This window comes from Hemiscyllium ocellatum, chromosome 25, assembly GCF_020745735.1.
Source record: "Hemiscyllium ocellatum isolate sHemOce1 chromosome 25, sHemOce1.pat.X.cur, whole genome shotgun sequence".
In the NCBI taxonomy this organism is placed as follows: Eukaryota; Metazoa; Chordata; class Chondrichthyes; order Orectolobiformes; family Hemiscylliidae; genus Hemiscyllium; species Hemiscyllium ocellatum.
This window is the reverse complement of record NC_083425.1, coordinates 36,365,814-36,385,260: the sequence shown is the minus strand read 5'-3', so window position 1 is coordinate 36,385,260 and position 19,447 is coordinate 36,365,814. Positions and strand designations below refer to the sequence as shown.

Genomic DNA, 19,447 nt, shown 5'->3' with positions numbered 1-19,447 from the left:
AACCTTAGTGAGGTGTTGGTGTCTTTCACAGTGAAAACTGATGCAGAGTACCTACTGAGTTCCTCCACCATTTCTTTGTTTGCCATTGCGACTTCTCCAGCCTTGTTTTCTTGCAGTTCAATGTTAACTCTTGCCTCTCTCTTATCTGTTAGATATCTAAAAAAACTCATGCAATCTAGCTTACTCTCATATTTCATCTCCCCTCCCACCTCCCTTATTGCTTTTTAAAATTATCCTCTTTATTTTTAAAGGCTTCCCACTAATTTTCGCCACATTGTCTGGTTTTATTTTGCTTTTATGCTGTCCCTGACTTCCCTTGTCAGCCACGGTTGCCTTGTCCTCCCTTCAGTATGCTTCTTCCTTGGGATCAATTTCTGCTGTACTTCCTGAGTTACTCCCAGAAACTCCTGCCATTGCTCTCCACTGTTTTCCCTGCTAGGTTCCCCTTCCAATCAACTCTGGCCAGTTCCTCCCTCATTCTTTGTAGTTATCTTTACTCCATTGTAGCACTGTTATACCTGATTCTAGCTTCTCCTCACAACTGCAGGGTGAATTCTGTCATATTATGGCCACTGCCTTCTTGGGATTCCTTGACCTTATGCTCTCTAATCAAGTTTGCCTCATTATACTTCGCTATATCCAGAATCACCTGTTCCCTAGTGGGCTGTGCCAAAAGCTATTCCAAGTAACTATCTCGTAGACATTCCATGAATTTTCTTTTTTGAAATCCACTACCAACCTGATTTTCCAATCCACCTACATATTTCTTAGTCCCCCGTGCTTTTCTTACATGCCTTTTATACCTTCTGATTTGTTTTCTTCCCAATCCTGACTACTGCTAGGAGGCCTGTACACAATTGGATGTATGTCGTGGTTAGTTACCGCTATTAAAACAAGCTGTTATCACAGTGCAGTGAGTTCATGATCATTTTTAGTCCTGCCCCAATCCCAGTTTAGCTTTGTGAAATCGTAAGATTCATCCCCATCCTTTGTCCACATGATGGAAAATACTTTCAATGTGGTGAACTGATCACTGAGTTTGGGTAAGTTTCAAAATTCTATTGGGCAGCACTGATTTTAACGTTGCTAATAGAATGTAACGGTGCTGGCGATGCTGATATCCTCGTTACACCTTTCCATTTGACCCGACACTTGAATTAAGCGATTGAGGTGAATATTTAAAATGTTGTAGCTCAGTTGTAGAGATACAGAAAAGCAATTTCCTCTGGCTGAAGAAATTGAAACCAAAGAGGCTACAATCTTAAGATTAGAATTGGACCATTTAGGTTTGAAATCAGAAACTATGTCTCCATAAAGAACGGAGTGGAAATTTGGAACTCTTGCCTCCACATCCAAAAAATAACAGATTGTGGCTGTGCAGGGAGAAAATTTGAGCTTTCCAGTTTGAGTTTGCTTGATTGTTGGGCAAGGGAATTGAGTGTTATGAAGCAAAATGGTAATGATTCAGATTCGCCATGACTGGATAGATTGGCAGAACCAGTCTGCGAGTCTGAATGACCTCTGTCTGTTCCTGTGCTCACTTTATTTCATTTTCATTTGGTTTTTCTTAACAGTATTTGGGAGACAGGGTATCTGAAAAAGTCAAAACAAAAGTGATTGAATTACTGTACAGCTGGACGGTTGCTCTGCCAGAGGAAATCAAAATCAAAGATGCCTACCAGATGTTAAAGAAACAAGGTATGGAGGGTTTGTCCTGGATCCTGCATCATTCTCCGTGTTATACAATCACCATGGGTATGGGTGGGGTACTCAATAACAATTATTGCCTGAGATTAGCTGTGGCAGTTGTAAGGTGTGAATCCAAAGACTTGTTTTCCCTTTACTCCAGAAGAAGTGTCCCTTTACTCCAGAGTTAGACACTTCATTGGAATACTGAATGTTACTGAACTTTGCTTACATGGCAGAGTCAATCCATTCCCAATTTGACCTCGTGGCCAGTATTCATATGCAGTCTTCGACAGCATGTCCAGGGCTACTAGTCTGGAGGAGCCATCATTGTTTGATTCAATTCTGACATGCTTTTTCAGGAGCAATCAGATAACCATCTCGCACAGAAACCTCAATTGCAATTTCACCTCCCTAGACACAGCTCTCTGATACAGTTACTGCATGGTAATATATTCTGTCACCAACAGAGTCTGTCAGACCTGTTAGTCCCACAGTAACAGCTCTGCTAGCATCTGAAAGAATAGATCAGCATTTTGGGCAACCCTTGTGGGACCAGTCTGAATATTGGGCCTCCATCTGAGGGCTTGGCCAGTGGGAGTCTGTCTCCTTCTTTATAATGCTGCATTTCTACAATGTATCCTGTCTGTGCTGTACCATTGATTGGTAAGCTCTGATGAATAGATGTGTGCAGGTGATGTCCTGTATTTTTCTTCAAGGTGTACTACAACATGATCCTCAGATCCCAGTTGATAAGACCCTGATTCTGTCACCCCCAACTCGTCCGAAAAATGCAGTATTTGAAGATAATGAAAAATCTAAGGTAGGACCATAGCATCATAAAGCGAGTGACCGGCTTTATGTCCAACTCCCATATAGAGATGTCAATAAAAGGGAAATCTCTTTTTGTTGCACAAGCCATTAGTGAGATTGCGAAACCATTCATAGGAAGAACAGTATCTGCATAAGTGCATGTTGTCTCAAGTTTCACATCTGTAAGCTACGCTTAAATCTAGCCCAGATTACAGTCACTGTCCTTACAGATCCCTAGGACTGTGGAGATACTATCTGTACAAGTCTCTGGGACTGTGTTCTGTGCAGTTCTCATAGGTGATACTGTCTGTTCAGGCCCCACACGTACTGAGCTGACACTGTTGTAGAGATACTGGGATTGCAGGAATACTCTCCATTCAAGCTCCACACGGTGTTCAATTAGGTCCTGCACGTACTGAAGGATATTGCCATAGAGACTCCAGGAATGGTAGGGATTCTATACTGTACAGGTCCCATACGGACTGAGGACAGAGTGTCCATGCAGACTTCATATTGACTAAGGGAATATTGTCTGTCAGGCTCAACATGGGCTGAGGAAATGCTATCTGTTCAGGCTCCACATGGACTGAGGGAATACTGTCTGTCAGGCTCAACACTGACAGGGAATACTGTCTGACAGGCTCAACACTGACAGGGAATACTGTCTGTTCAGGCTCCAAGCAGACTGAGGGGATGCTGTCTGTTCAGGCTCCACATGGACTGAGGGAATACTGTCTGTCAGGCTCCACATGGACTGAGGGAATACTGTCTGTCAGGCTCAACATGGACTGAGGGAATACTGTCTGTCAGGCTCAACACTGACAGGGAATACTGTCTGTTCAGGCTCCACGTGGACTGAGGGGATACTGTCTGTTCAGGCTCCAAGCAGACTGAGGGGATACTGTCTGTCAAGTCCGACGGGATGTGAGACTTGGATTCCTGCCTCTGGCAATTGGGCTGTCTCAGTGCTTTAATTTGGAATGTAGAATGTTACCACTAATCTGTGAAATTGAGAAATTCAGGTTTTGACTGTGCTTGGTTACTCGCTGCTTTGTGCAAGCTCTTAAGCAATGGACTGTAATATGAATTTAAAAGGAACTTGCACAATTTTCTTTTCTCATAGCTACTAGCCAGGTTACTGAAGAGCAAAAACCCAGCGGACCTTCAAGAAGCCAATAAACTCATTAAGAATATGGTGAAAGAGGTAAGGAGGACAAAACAGACAGAAAACGTTTCCTCCAATGGGAAAATGAAATGTGCAGTATATTTCCAGGGTAGGTCATTGAAGCTTTTGAGGTGGAAGTGAGAATTATGTGTAATGCTGGACAGAAAAGTTTAAGCTGAGAAGGTAGAATTGAGGTCTGGGACAAGAATGTGGATAAGTTGAGGATTGATATATGAGAAAGTGGATAGATGTGAAAAAACTTGCCCATCTAAAGCATCTTTAGTCGAATAAGCTGTCTCCTAATGTTTCCTTGGAATGTTACCTTAGCCACATAAGGAGATATTTTGTCAGATGACCAAAGCTTAGTAAGAGGTCTCGGCTTTAAGGAGCATCTTGAAGGAGGAAAGTGAGATAGGGAGCAGAAGACACTTGGGAGTAAATTCTCAAACCATGTGCCCAGGTACCGATGCCAATAGTGGAGCAATTAAAATCAGAGTTGCTGAAAAGGCCAGATTTAGGCAAGTACCAATTTATCAACGATTGTGGGCCCATGGAGGGCAGGACCCTGAAGGGGTATGAAAACAAGGGTAAGAATTTTCACGTTATCAAGTCACACAGCACAGAAACAATCCTTTCAAGAGAAAAAGGTTACAGCCTATCCAGCCTTTGTTAATAACTCCAGTCTCCCAAACCCAACAACATCTTGGTAAATTTCTTCTGAACCCTCTCCAACTTGATAATATCCCTCTTATAACTGGGCCACCAGAATGAGACACAGTACTCCAGAAGAGGCCTGATCAATGCCTTGTACAATGACAGCATTACTTCCCAACTCCTATACTCAACAATGAAGCAATGAAGGCAAGTGTGCCAAACACCTTTTTAACCACCCTGTCTATCTGTGATGCAAACTTCAAAGAATTATGTACCTGAACACCTAGGTCCCTCATTCTGCAATGCTATCCAAGACCTACCATGAATTGTAGAAGCCTTATCCTTGTTTGTTGTACCAAAATGCAGTACCTTGCATTTAGTCAAAGCATTGCTAAGCCAGGAATCATTTTAAGTCAGCAAGCACAGGGGTGATGGGTGAATGAATATGGTTTAGGTTGTGATACATGTATCACAGAAGTTTTGAATAAGATTAAAGTTTACAGAGGAAAGAAAATGGGGGACCAACATGGAGCGTTAAAATATTTAATTCTTGGATTAACAAAGACATGGCTGAAGATTTCAGCAGATGAACTGAAGTGGGGTAAATGTCACTGCATGTAGAAATTAGAAATTTCTACAGGAGTTAGAAATAGGTGGCTTTAGTGATGGAGAGAATACAGGGTCAGAAACTCATCTCTGCAGTAATAGGACAGCAAGTTTGTGTTGTTGGTGGTTCATAGATGAATAAAATGCCACAAGTGATTTGGTGATGGAAAAGAAAACTATTCAGTTATGTATAAGAGGACTTCTGGAAATGAGAACAAGGAGTTGAGTTTTGATGTTCTTGTGGTGCAATGGTAGTGTCTCGACCTCTGAGCAAGAAGGCCTGAGTTAAAGTCTCATGTGCCCAAGAGGAGCATCACAATACATCTGAATAGGTTAACTGAAAATATCTACAACAGCTGAATTCTTCACTGTGGGTGAGAAGTCTTTGTTTCTGTGTTTAATTTGATCATTTGTTTGTTTTTCAAGAACAGTTGGGATCTTCTCGAGTGGCGAGTCAGTTTATGGTCATGGAATGGGTCTGGAAGGGAGAGCTGGAAACTGGTGTTTGTGCTAAACTGTAGCTTTACAATAAATCTCTCGTAAATCTCAAAGAAAACAGTAAGTTTGAGAGTCTGGTTCAGCCTCAGACAGTTACCAGCGATAGAGATGAAGTTGCTAGCTCGAGAGTGTGATGGAGCTGAAGTCAATGGCTTTAGTCCTGCAAATATTTAGTTGGAGGAAGTTATTTTTGCTCATCCATGCTAGATGTTGGACTGGCTGCCTGATCATCTGGTAAGAGTCAGGAGTAGAGAGGTGTGGTCAGGTAAAACTGGATGCCATCAGTGTGAATGTGGAACGTAATGCATTTTTTGATGATGATGATGATACTGAGGGGCAGCATATAGATGAGAAATAGGAAGATGCCAAGGATGGGAAGAGAAGCCTTTGCGGGTAAATCTCTAACTGTGTTTGGGTGATTGAGAGTAGAAATGGGGAAGACCAACCTCATCCAGCTGGACACCAACAGAGAAATGTTGGAGGAGGTTGGAGTAGTTAAACAATATCCAATGCTGAAGACTGGTTAAGAGGTAAGGAAATATTTGCGACTTTGAGAGGCGAAGCAATGAGAAAGTGGATATGCAGGAAAGATGGAGTACCTATGGTTCAAAGTGGAGAAAAGTGTGGGTTATTGTTTTGTATTCAACCTGTCCTGCTCCAGTCATGGGAATATTAGACAGGGCAGCATAGAGGAGCTTTACTCTGTATTGCACTCTGCTGTACCTGCCGTGGGAGTGTTTGATGGGTACAGTCTAGAGGAAGCTTTAGTTTCAACTTAAAAAGGGTAGACTGAGTTTACTTTGTACCTAACACAGTGCTATACCTTCCGTGGGAATGTTTGATGGGGATAGTATTGAGAGAACTTTACACTCAGTGGAGTGAGTTTTATTTTCAGTTTAAAAGAGTAAAGGGAGCTTTACTCTCTATCAAACCCCAATTAGAACCTGCCCTATTCTTGCCTATAATTTCAAAAGATTATGTTATTTGGAGTAAACATAAGTCGAACAAATGTCTTATGATAGTTCTGGATAATGGTAGTTTCATGTTTATTCAGCTTTGCTGAGTGTGTTTGCTGCACAGCAGAGTAGAGACAGACTTTGAAAGGTCAGGTTATTTAATTCCTGCACCATTCACAGGATGAAGCCCGAATGCAGAAAATAACAAAGCGTTTGAACACTCTGGAGGAAGTGAACAATAATGTACGGCTCTTGAATGAAATGCTGGCTCATTATAACAAGGAGGAATCAACAGAAGGGGACAAAGAGCTGATGACGGTAATCCTGAACACCCTTTTCCCATCCTTAAATCCTCCTTACTTTATTTTTGAGTGCTATCGTTTAATTTGTAATCCCAAAGCATGCGCACAAGCAGTGCACGCGCACGCTCATGTATTTATCATCTGCCTTGTTGCAGTTCACCTTCTGTAGACACTTTCACACATAGTTTGCTTATATCTAGATTCAACTACTCCAATACAATCTTGGTGCTGCCCCCCATCTGCTCTCTTACATAAGTTTGAGTTCATATAATGCTGTGCCACCTATAGTCCTATCTTGCACTAAATCCTATTCACCCAGCACCCCTGTTTCATGCCCAATTCTACAACATCTCCAATTTAGATTGTGCTCCTTGTAAACAAATTGCTTCAGTTTATTTATCTTGTCTATCTTTGTAACTTCCTACAACCTTCTGAGTTCTCTCTCTTCGTTCTAGTTCCACAAGTTTTGCACGTTACCAAGACTTCACATCTGAAATTTCCTCTCTAAATTTTACTCCATCTCCTCTTCAGACCCCATTGTTTAACCAAAGCCTTTGGTAACCACTCCTAGTAGTTCTTTCTTGAGATCCATGTTTACATTTGTTTCCGTATGCTCTGTGAAACAACTTAGGATGGTTTTTTGATGTTAGAAGCAGTGTATTAATGCACACTGTTGTACAAAGGGTGCAGAGAGCTTCCAACAAGGAAACTGATGCTGGACTCTGTACACAAATGGATAACATACATTCTGCTGCTTTTCAGGAATTGTATGAGCGATGTGAGAAGATGAGACGGACATTGTTCAAACTTGCAAGCGAGACTGAGGATAATGACAACAGTTTAGGTAGGTCAGGAAGTTTCTCTTCAAGCTGTAATTGGATGGGATTTGGCTATCCCTTATCAATGCCTCCATTTCCTCCTTCACTCAGAATGTTGACTCTTGCACTTCCCTGGTACTGTCCCATATCTTGTCCAGAGATATGTTTATTAAATGTCATCAACCTTCAGCAACATGGTGGGACAGCACAACTGAAATCTATTTTATCCTTGTTTAGTAGTTATGTATCTAATATCGTTCACGAAGGTATCACTGAATTGCAAATTCAACCTGCCTCATTCTCCTCCACATGCACTCACACATCCTTGCTCACACCATAATATACTCATGTGCTCCTCAGATCCATGCATTCAATCCAGCAATGCTGAGTCCAATTGTAGAACTCATCCCCCTGATTTGATTGCAGTCAATTCTCATAGGCTCAACCTGAGACTTTTGGCTCAGTTACTCAATGACCTTACAATTTAAATCTTCAGGAGGCCAAAGTTTTCTGTAAATCCTAAGGTTCAAGGTCTAAGCAAGTTCACACCTTTGAAGGTATGATTTCACAAGAAGTATGGGTCCAGTGATCGGGAGTTATCTGCTTGTACAACATAAAATACAATGCGTTTGTGACCTTTCAGTGGAGGTTTAAAAAGTTAGACTGCTCCATTGAAAGACAAAAGAAATGTTTCCCTCCCCACAAAGCAGTCTCTAGTATTTCTGTCATGTGCAGTTAGAGAGAGAAACAGCACCTTCAAAACAGTGTGGCAAATTGGAGGGAGTTATATTTGGCAAGTATAGGGTGGGAGCAGCATATTTAACTCCCCATGTTTCTAGTTTGGATTGATCGGAAATAGGTACCCAAAAGATAAATACTGAATCAAATAAAGTTTCCCAGTACCTGTTAGAGAAAAGTATAGTTTCTGATGTAATATTTATTTCCTGACCATCTTGCTGTGCTTTCAACCTGTTGTTATTTTAGTGAGCTTAATTTAACTAATTGTTTAAGTACACATTTTACGATATTTTGAGGAAATAAGAATTTTGTATTTGTTTCAAAACATATGCATTAATATAGGCTAAAAGGTACTGTGAAATGTCAGGTACCTGTGATGGAGCTTTTGAAGTTTCCAACATTGATCGTAAATAATAAGTCATAAAATCCATCTCTATAGTTGAAAAATATGTTACACCCATTGCATTAAAATGCCTTTGATTACTTTCTGGCTATGAGCTACAGTTGAGGTACTCAGTCTTCCAGAAGGACTTTTTAATGGAAAGCTGTAAGAGCTTTATTGCAACAAAGAGTGAAATCCAAGGGGATGGTCAGAAGTCATTGTGTTATGTTGTGTAAGATGGCTGTTGATATGAGGAAGTGAGGTTGGACATTATTTTGTATTGATAATACAGATTAAATTGTGTTCAACTGTAACAACTGTTTTGTCTGCTCACTTTCCTCTGAAAGTGGCATATAGCCCTTTGGCTGCCTTGACTCTTGAAATATTTATTCAGTTAACCTTGTCCGAAATTAAAATCACAAATGAGCAAAAGAGACAAGTATCTCAGTTCAGGAGAGTAACTATCATATCTGACACATGGTGGTTATATTCCAGGTCCAGTCGATACAGGACTGAGTGGATCAACTCCCAGGAAGCTTTGGGTCAGACTGCTAACAGGGACTGTCAGCACTGAATACAGACAGTGATATCACAGCTCCTGACACTTGAACTCAGAAAAGTTATGTAGCTTTGAATTTTACAAGCAGTAAGGTTTCAGTATTTCAAGTTGTGACTGTTTACAAAATCTTCAGCCTCCAGTAGATCCCTGATTTGGGCGCACAGCAGATCAGGCAGCCCCCAGTTGGGTATACTGTACATTTATCCTGGTTTTGTTATTTGATTATAGGTGAGATTTTACAAGCCAGCGATGACCTTTCAAGAGCAATAAACTCCTACAAAAAAGTGGTTCAAGGGCAGGCTGTAAATGGAGAGCTTGACCTGCCTGAACTTCCAAGACCATCAGGTAATTTGTTTAGATCTGTAAGCAGCACCTAGCACTGTAAATATTCACAAGGGCGGAAATACATGTGATGAACAGGCCGAAGTAATGGGCACCTTTTTTAACGTGTACCTTTTTGTCAGGTATATTCTGAATCAGATTCTTTCATTATGCTATCAGTGAATAATACTCTTTCCTTCGAGTTAAAACATTGTGAGTTCAAGTCCCAGTTCAGAACTTGAGCCTATAACCTGAAACTTTACAGTCCTGCCTTGGATAACAACTGTTTCCAAGTTGTTATTATAAAGCAACTTTCCTATCTCTATTTGCACCTAACTTTTGTGCTCCAAATACAGGGCTGTGAGCTAGGAAAGCTGTGTACAGTTACCCAAATTAATTTTAAAATGATCGTTTAAAAGTTAAACCTGTAGAACAGTCATTTAAAGTTCAAGGGAGTTGTCTGCTGTGCTTGGGTTTAATCAGCTGACTATGTGTTTGTGTCTTGCAGGTAAGAGTGGAGTGACTAACACTGAGACACTAATCGATCTGGCTGGACTGGATGTTCCCTCAGAAAAGACTTATCCCACCATCTCACCGGTATTTCCCATCATTCCGCCTCCACCACAAGTCTCCACCGATCCTGGCTCCCGAGCTGCCAGCCTGCCAAATGTGGTCAAGCAACCTCCCAGTTCCGTTGGACTGCTGGATGTGGAGCTGCTTTCACTGGGTAATGTGCAACCTGCACACTGCTAGATGTCAGTAATCCTCAACCTCTTATCGTAAAGTATTGTTCTAGACTTGGCAGCTAGGGTTAGACTGAGAGCTCAGTAGTCCTGTTCTAATGTCAGGAGGGTTTTTCAGTGGCAGTATTCAGGTGGATTCCTGGTATGAGTTGGGAAATGTTAAAGAGTGCACGATAAAGTTAATTTGACTCTGGTCCAGCCATGTGGCTCTGCCCCCTGTGTTAGTGTGACAAATATCCATTGGTGAAGGTGGAACAACTGTGCCATTTGTATTGGTACCTGGCCTTCCGTCTTGGGCAATATTGGGTTACAGCCTGAAATTCAGAAAAGCTGTGAGCTCTTAGCTTCTTGCCATCGGCAAATGGAACATGGCTACTAGATTTCAGCCGCAGAAAGAGGACAGACACAGTTGTATGTAAATTACCCTGTTTGCCAAAACTGAACATCTAACACCATGCAGTTACTTCTCTGAAATCATTTACCAATTTCTGCCCTTGTCTGGGCATTGTGAGACTTGATGGTCCCCAGTGGGTACCAGGCCATCAGACAGTGAGATGCTTCATTGACCCCAGAACCTACTGAATGACATACAGTCAGTCCAGGTCACTACTGGCTTCTTCACACCAGACCAGGAGTGGGCTTGGCTCTAAATTTTCCACTAACTGCGGGGCTGGGCAGAGAATCACAGAGATTCAGCCACTGGCTGTCAGTTGGTGCCGCTCGTTCGTTATGGATGGGCGTAGGTAGAGGACAAAAATGTTTAGTCAGTTCCACATTAATCAGTGTCACAATTCAAACCTGGGATATATTTTGTCTTTTCCTGTTCAGGACTGAATGACCCTCCATCAAGTTCTGAGATTGACAAAGACTCTGGAGAGTCTCTGTGGAACAGTTTTCAGGTAGAATAATTCGCTCAGTCCTTCCCTGTCCACCTCCCGCTCACCCCCATTTAAAATTTTACCCAGTCTCCTCCCATCACTACCCCCCCCCCAAAAAAAAGCTTTCTCTCATGCCACGGCCTGTTGTCTTCAAACCCTCCTCGTGCAGCATGGTCCTTCCTCATTCACCTCTTGCTCTGTTGCCCTTCTCTCTGCCTACCCTTCCCATCCTGACTCTATGGCATTCTGACCTAGCCTCCTTCAGGGTCAGTGTGTGGCTCTGTTTAATGTTTTATAGGTGTCACCAGATGCTTTTTCCATTAATTGGGTTTTCTATTCCAGGTTGAAGCTTCTGTCCCAAACCCCTTCTCAGGGCCTCCAGCTGCTGATGGGCCCGTTTCCTCCATCACTCCTCTGCTGCAGTCTGTACCTCGAACATTAAACCAGTGTCCAGCTCAGAATTTCCTGCCATTCACTGGGGTACCTCCAATTCCACATGCCCCAGTGGTCCCCTTGCTCATGAACACTGCTGCCAGTGTCCCTCAGTCTAACCCAGTCTCTGTGTTTCCAACGCCTCCCCTGGAGCCCCCGATTCCAGGTGCCTTGCTCCATTCCAGCTCCTGTTCCCAAACGGCACTCAGTAGCAGTATGCGGGAACTGGATATGCTTGGTCAGAAGGTTCTAGAAGAGGTCAAAAGGTAAGTCAGTGCTTTTTGTTACTTATATCCTTTTGTGAGGGACAGTATTTATCTGTAAGGTGGGGGAAAGGGACAAGTGAGAGGAAATAGGGGGTAATAAATGGAGTTGTGAGTGGGGAGGAGGTGGCAGAGAGAAAGGGGGAACGGTTTGGAATGGCAGGGAATGGATAGCAGAGGAGTGAATGGAGAAAAAGGGGGAGAGGTTTTGTGGGATAAGGGTTAATTTCATATATCATTATTAAATTCTCCTGATCTGATTTGCCTTTATTATCCTGTCTGGATAAGGCAATAATTTAGGAGAAATTTATAGCAAGGCTAAAATGTAGGCTGTTTCACAAGTAAATAACCCTATTTTCTTTTCTGACTCTAGTGCTTCTGGTATGGTGGGCATTGTCCCTGGGGCACCAGCGGGCAGTGGGCACAGTACACCCTCTGTAGCCCCCAGCAGTCCCCTGTTCCGCTCACTCTCCCCTCAGCCATCCAGTCCTCTCCGAAGTGCTTTTCCAGAAATGTCACTGAGCAATGTGACAGTTCCTCTGGAGACCATTAAACCAAGTGAGTATCTCAAAGATCTGTGCAAAATGGGATGGAATAGAATCATGTTCCCTTGAAAACTTGTGTAATGAACAGGTTAGAAAACTGCAAATTTCCTCTCTCCCACTCTGTCTAGGTACTTATGTTTGTGATATTGGAGTTTGAAATTCCACTCTCAATGCCAGACCCCACTTAGTTCACTGTTGTGTGAAGCCTGTTCATTTCAGTGTGTAGGCAGTTAAAAATTGTCAAATGGTCTTATAAACATCCACTTCAGAGCAAACTTTGGATGGGGGGTATTCAGGAATTGGTGGCTCAGGATAGCTAGTCAGGAAAAGCATTGCTCAAGAATAAAATTGGAAACATTTTCATCAGTTTTGATTTGGTTTTGTGATTCTTCTAAGAAGTGGAACTTTTTTTCCTTTCACACAACTTCATCAAGCCACTCCCCTGCCATTTATAGAACAGAGTTAGACACAGACTCAAGTTCTCTCTACACAATCATCATCGAATTCTCCCAGGGCAAGCACAGCACAAGTTAGAATCAGAGTAATGCTCTCTCTACAGGGCAAGTTAGGTAAGGATTGGATACAGAGTAAACTCAACCACGGTCTTGTCAAATGCTTTGGCAGCAATCGCAGAGGAGTGCTTCCCCACTGTAAATATGAAATACATTCACAGCATCAGTCCAGTGGCTTATGCTTGAGAGGCAATTGGATACTAAATTGGGACAGATTTATACTATAAACCGCTGAATACTAATTCCATGGAGAATCCAAAAAACAAAAAAACAAAATTTACTGATTGACAGCGCCCCCCCCATCCAAAAACACCCATCAAGATTGTACTTTTTGTAGCTCTTTCTTTAATACACGTCTAAAGCTATGCAAATTACACATGAATTAACAGGGAAATAATACTTCATCTGAAAGGTTAATTTCACTTTAGTCAATCCAACAAAGGTGTGTCACATTCAGTCACAAGCATCCACATCACTCCCAAAAAGTCTGACATTCCTTCTAACTCTGCCTCTGGTACAGAAGAGGATTTCTTGCTTTCCCTCTTCATAGAGCTGGCCTTTGACCCTCATAAATTGGCACTTATATTCTATCCGAAGTCCCAGATATGATTAGGCAAGGAACACACTTATGTCTCTTATTCAGGTCACGTCAGTACTAATGGCACAATTTTTAAACTCTCAATCCTGTTCTTCTAATTTATACTCATCTTCCACATATCTGAACTGTTCACACTGCTTTCAGTCTTCAGTCCCTTTTAGCTCTTCTGTACCTTGTGCTCAAGAGCTTAGAATGGCAGTATTCTACAGCATGGAGACAGGTCCTTTGGCCCAACTGGTCCATGCTGGCTAAAATGTCAGTCCATGCTAACCCATTTGCCTACACTTGTCCCACATCTTTCTAAGTCAGTGGTGCTGTAAGAGCACAGCAGTTCAGGCAGCATCCAAAGTGCAGCAAAATCAACGTTTTGGGCAAAAGCCCTTCATCAGGAATAAAGGCAGTGAGCCTGAAGCGTGGAGAGATAAGCTAGAGAAGGGTGGGGGTGGGAAGAAAGTAGCATAGAGAATAATGGGTGAGTGGGGGAGGGGATGAAGGTGATAGGTCAGGGAGGAGGATGGAGTGGATAGTTGGAAAAGGAGCTAGGCAGGTCGGACAAGTCATGGGGACAGTGCTGAGCTGGAAGTTTGGAACTAGGGTGAGGTGGGGGAAGGGGAAATGAGGAAACTGTTGAAGTCCACATTGATGCCCTGGGGTTGAAGTGTTCCGAGGCGGAAGATGAGGCGTTCTTCCTCCAGGCGTCTGGTGGTGAGGGAGCAGCAGTGAAGGAGGCCCAGGGCCTCCATGTCCTTGGCAGAGTGGGCGGGAGAGTTGAAATGTTGGGCCACGGGGCGGTGTGGTTGATTGGTGCGGGTATCCCGGAGACATTCCCTAAAGCACTCTGCTAGGAGGTGCCCAGTCTCCCCAATGTAGAGGAGACCGCATCGGGAGCAACGGATACAATAAATGATATTAGCGGATGTGCAGGTAAAACTTTGATGGATATGGAAGGCTCCTTTAGGGCCTTGGATAGAGGTGAGGGAGGAGGTGTGAGCGCAGGTTTTACAGTTCCTGCGGTGGCAGGGGAAAGTGCCAGGATGGGAGGGTGGGTCGTAGGGGGGTGTGGACCTGACCAGGTCGTCACGGAGGGAACGTGGAAGGCGGAAAGGGGTGGGGAGGGAAATATATCCCTGGTGATGGGGTCTTTTTGGAGGTGGCAAAAATGTAGGTGGATGATTTGGTTTATGCGAAGGTTTGTATGGTGGAAGGTGAGCACCAGGGCCGTTCTGTCTTTGTTACGGTGGAGGGGGGGGGGGTCCGAGGGCGGAGGTGCGGGATGTGGACGAGATGCGTTGGAGGGCATCTTTAACCAGGTGGGAAGGGAAATTGCGGTCTCTCAAGAAGGAGGCCATCTGGTGTGTTCTGTGGTGGAACTGGTCCTCCTGGGAGCAGATACGGTGGAGGCGGAGGAATTGGGAATACGGGATGGCATTTTTGCAAGAGGTAGGGTGGGAAGAGGTGTAATCCAGGTAGCTGTGGGAGTCGGTGGGTTTGTAAAAAAAAATGTCAGTGTCAAGTTGGTCGTCATTAATGGAGATGGAGAGGTCCAGGAAGGGGAGGGAGGTGTCAGAGATGGTCCAGGTAAATTTAAGGTCAGGGTGGAATGTGTTGGTGAAGTTGATGAATTGCTCAACCTCCTCGCGGGAGCACGAGGTGGCGCCAATGCAGTCGCACCCACACCAATCAACCACACCGCCCCATGGCCCAACATTTCAACTCCCCCTCCCACTCTGCCGAGGACATGGAGGCCCTGGGCCTCCTTCACCGCCACTCCCTTTCCGCCTCAGAACACTTCAACCCCAGGGCATCAATGTGGACTTCACAACAGTTTCCTTGTTTCCCCTTCCCCCACCTCACCCTAGTTCCGAACTTCCAGCTCAGCACTGTCCCCATGACTTGTCTGGACTTGTCCGACCTGCCTAGCTCCTTTTCCACCTATCCACTCCACCCTCTCTTCCCTGACCTATCACCTTCATTCCCTCCCCCACTCACCCATTGTACTCTATGCTACTTTCTCCCCACCCCCACTCTCCTCTAGCTTATCTCTGCACGCTTCAGGCTCACTGCCTTTATTCCTGATGAAGGGCTTTTGCCCGAAACGTCGTTGGATGCTGTCTGAACTGCTGTGCTCTTCCAGCACCACTGATCCAGAAACTGGTTTCCAGCATCTGCAGTCATTGTTTTTACCACATCCTTCTAATTCTTTCCCATCCATATATTTGTCCAAATGCCTTTTAAATGTTGTGAATGTATTCGCCTCAACCAGTTCTGCTGACAGTTCACTTCATATGTGTACCACCCTCTGTTTAAAAAAACATTGGCCCTCAGATTCCCTTTTGTTCGTTCCCCTCTAACCTTAAACTGATGCCTTCCCGTCTTCGATTTCCCAACCCGGGGAAAAAGGCTCAGTGCATTCACCCTATCTATGCCTCTCATGATCTTATAAACTTTTATAAGATCCACCCTCAGTCTCCTACATTCTAAAGAAAATTGTCCTAGCTTGTTCAACCTCTTCCTATAACTCAGACCATTGAGTCCAGCCAACATCTATGTAAATTTCTTCTGCATTCTTTCCAGTTTAATAACATCCTTCCCATAACAAGGTGACCAATACTCCAAGTGTGGCCTCAGCAACATAATTTCCCAATTTCTGTATTCAATGTCTTGACTGATTGACCAGTGTGCCAAAAGCCTACTTCACTGCCCTGTCTACTTGTTACTCACTTTCAGAGAACTGTGAACCTGAACTGAGATCCTTCTGCACTCCTAAAGGCCCTACCATTCACCATGAAACCCCTACCTTGATTTGACTTTCCAAACTACAAGCCTCACACTTATCTATTTGAAACTCCATTTGCCATTTCTTGGCCCACTTCTCCAGCTGATCAAGGTTCTGCTGCAATTTCTGATAACCTTCCTCACTGTCCACAATACTGCCTATTTTAGTGTCATCAGCAAACTTACTAATCATGTCTTGCACATTCTCATCCAAATCATTGATATGCATAACAAACATCATTGGGCCTAGCACCGACCCCTGAGGCACTCCACTAGTCACAGGCCTCCAGTCCATCAAGCATCCTTACAATATTACCCTCTGCTTCCTACCATCAGGCCAATTGTGTATCCAATTTGCCAGCTCGCCCTGGATTCCATGTGATCTAACCTTCCAGAGCAGCCTATTATGTGGAATCTTATCTAAGGCCTTACTGAAAACCATATAGACTACGTCAACCACCTTGCCCTCGTCAACCTTCCTGGTCACTTCATCAAAGAACTCTAACAAGCTTTTGGAACTCTATTCTTTACTGTCGAACAGAAAACTAAGTTTACAGTATACTTCACACTTAAATTTGATCCTCCAAAATGCATCACCTCATATTTGTCTGGATTAAACTCCATCAGCCATTTCCATGCTCAAGTTGCCAATCAATCTATATCCTGTTATGTCCTTTAACAATTGTTGGCTGCTCGCCTTTTGCCTGCAGTTTTCCTCTGTGTCTGCCAACCACATGGCTTTCAGCCTTATGTTTCTTGTTGTCAAAACTGTTTCCAGGTCAAGCATTGCCAAGTATTTTGAACTGGTATTTCTTGTTCTCCAGGAAAATTATAATTGATTCAGTTTAGAATTGATACAACCTCTCAAAAGAACTTTTTAAATAAAAATCTTAAATACAAATATTGATTTCTATACAGTAGTAAAAAATGAGGTCTGCAGATGCTGGAGATCACAGCTGCAAATGTGTTGCTGGTCAAAGCACAGCAGGCCAGGCAGCATCTCAGGAATAGAGAATTCGACGTTTCGAGCATAAGCCCTTCATCTGACGGGCTTATGCTCGAAACGTTGAATTCTCTATTCCTGAGATGCTGCCTGGCCTGCTGTGCTTTGACCAGCAACACATTTGCAGCGTTGATTTCTATACACACAACTTTGCTCAAGTTGGACTTTAATGATCATTCATCTAAGTCGGGGTCTTTAATCTCAGTGTTGCTCAGGGAAGAGGAAACTTCAAATAGGATTACTGCTCTTGACCACCACTCAGGCCCCTCTGTCTGCAAACTCAAGTTTGATTATGATGTCTTCTGAGGTTGACCAGCCTACCAACATTTACAATGTCCAGGTTGATAGGCGACAAGCCATTAGGAGGATCAGATACTAACACATTGGAAATCAAATGGTGGCATGAGTCCTTTTACACTTTGAGCTGTAATGGGCTGAACTGTGCTGCCTGAAAGGCTAATTGGAAGCATAATCATGAATAACTTTCAAAAGAGAACTGGATAAGTGCTTGAAGGAAAACATTTGCTGGAATATGTGAAAGTCTCGGTGTGGGACTAATTAATTCTTTCAATTTGATTGTCTGACTGTAGTGTATGTTCTCATTATAGGTAATGTTCATCCTGTGACTGCGTATGACAAAAATGGTTTCCGGATCCTCCTGCACTTTGCAAAGGACTGTCCTCCTGCAAGACTGGATGTGCTTGTGATTGTCATCTCCATGATCAGCACCTCATCCTTGCCTATTACCAATGTGGTTCTGCAGGCTGCTGTACCCAAGGTGGGAGCCAAAAATCAATATTAATCTTGGATCATTAATAAGCACAAAATGTGCCCTTTCACTAGGACTTTACTATACTCAGATTACCCTCAAGCTTCACAATCAATAATTTGCCTTTGAGCGTCACCATGTTAGAGAAACAGGGCATCCAATTTCCATATGACAATTGACTGTCTTTCTGTTCCCCTCTTATCATTTATTCTATCTTTCCATCTGTCTTTCTCTTGACTTTTGACTTTCTCTCTTCACTCTTGCTGTGTCTGCTGTGTGCCACTCTTTGTTCTGCATCTGTCTCCTCATTTGTCTGTCTCTTTCTCCCCCTGCTTGATCTGTCTGTGCTGTTTCTCACTCACTCTCTTGCTCTCCTCCTCTCTTTCTTTCCCTCTACCTCCCACTCACTTTTTCCCTCCTCTGTCTTTCCTTTGCCCTTTCTATCTCCCTGCTTCCCCCTCTCTCTCCCCCATACGTTAGGATGAGATGAAGATGGCTCATGTGGAGTGTAAACACCAGCTTGGAGTATTAAGCACAAAGATTTCAAGCAAACTTAGAGGCATCAATCTGATCTTTAACTCTGACAAGGCTCTTATTCTAGTGCTGTTTATACTTTACTGTATCATAAACTTGTTTAAATTTGTAAGATGGGGATTTGGATGAATCTTAAGTTGGAGTGTCACGACTGGGTGATATTTAGTTGGGCTGAGTGGGGAATAATAGGGATCCGCATCCACAAGGATTTCCAAAGTTCCTGGGAGACACGTTTATCACCAGGTATACAGGAGGCCCTGAAATTAAATTGAAATCCACAACATGAGCATTGACTGAGTTCTGTTCGTTCACAGACAATGAAAGTGAAGTTACAGCCTCCATCAGGAACTGATTTGGCTCCATTCAATCCTATCCTGCCTCCAGCTTCTATTACCCAGATTATGTTACTGGCAAATCCTCTGAAGGTAAGGCATTTAGTCAAATCAGCACATGTATTTACATACATACTGGTTTATTCATGTATATTTGTGGGTTCACACTTGTGTGCATGAGTTTGAACCAACCTTTTCCCCCATTGCTCTCTCTATCCTTTTGCATTGTCTCTATTCTGTGCTCTTTACCCTCCTGTCTAGCCCCTTTCTTTCTAGTCATCCTCTCTCTCTAGCCTCTCTATTTCCCTTTTCACTTGTCCCTCCTCCAGCTGTCAAGAAACAGAAAACAGAATTGGCCCTTTTAGATTAGATTCCCTACAGTGTGGAAACATGCCCTTCGGCCCAACAAGTCCGCACCGACCCTCTGAAGACTAACCCACCCAGACCCATTCCCCCCTGAGTAATGCACCTAACACTATGGGCAATTTAGCATGGCCAATTCACCTGACCTGCACATCCTTGGATTGTGGGAGGAAACCCACGGAAACTCCACACAAGGCCAGAA

At 43.4% G+C, this 19,447-nt stretch overlaps 1 protein-coding gene across 1 annotated transcript in view; it reads left to right on the top strand.

Moving 5' to 3' along the window:
- The window catches only part of gga3b (golgi associated, gamma adaptin ear containing, ARF binding protein 3b), a 38,612-nt gene that overhangs the window by 16,295 nt on the left and 2,870 nt on the right, over positions 1-19,447 (top strand). The window contains exons 5-16 of the mRNA XM_060844225.1: positions 1,575-1,698; positions 2,406-2,509; positions 3,623-3,703; positions 6,559-6,696; positions 7,443-7,524; positions 9,406-9,522; positions 10,007-10,225; positions 11,070-11,140; positions 11,462-11,817; positions 12,188-12,372; positions 17,856-18,025; positions 18,865-18,975. Coding sequence (XP_060700208.1) covers positions 1,575-1,698; positions 2,406-2,509; positions 3,623-3,703; positions 6,559-6,696; positions 7,443-7,524; positions 9,406-9,522; positions 10,007-10,225; positions 11,070-11,140; positions 11,462-11,817; positions 12,188-12,372; positions 17,856-18,025; positions 18,865-18,975 — 1,758 coding nt within the window. The remainder of the gene's footprint in view (positions 1-1,574; positions 1,699-2,405; positions 2,510-3,622; positions 3,704-6,558; positions 6,697-7,442; positions 7,525-9,405; positions 9,523-10,006; positions 10,226-11,069; positions 11,141-11,461; positions 11,818-12,187; positions 12,373-17,855; positions 18,026-18,864; positions 18,976-19,447) is intronic.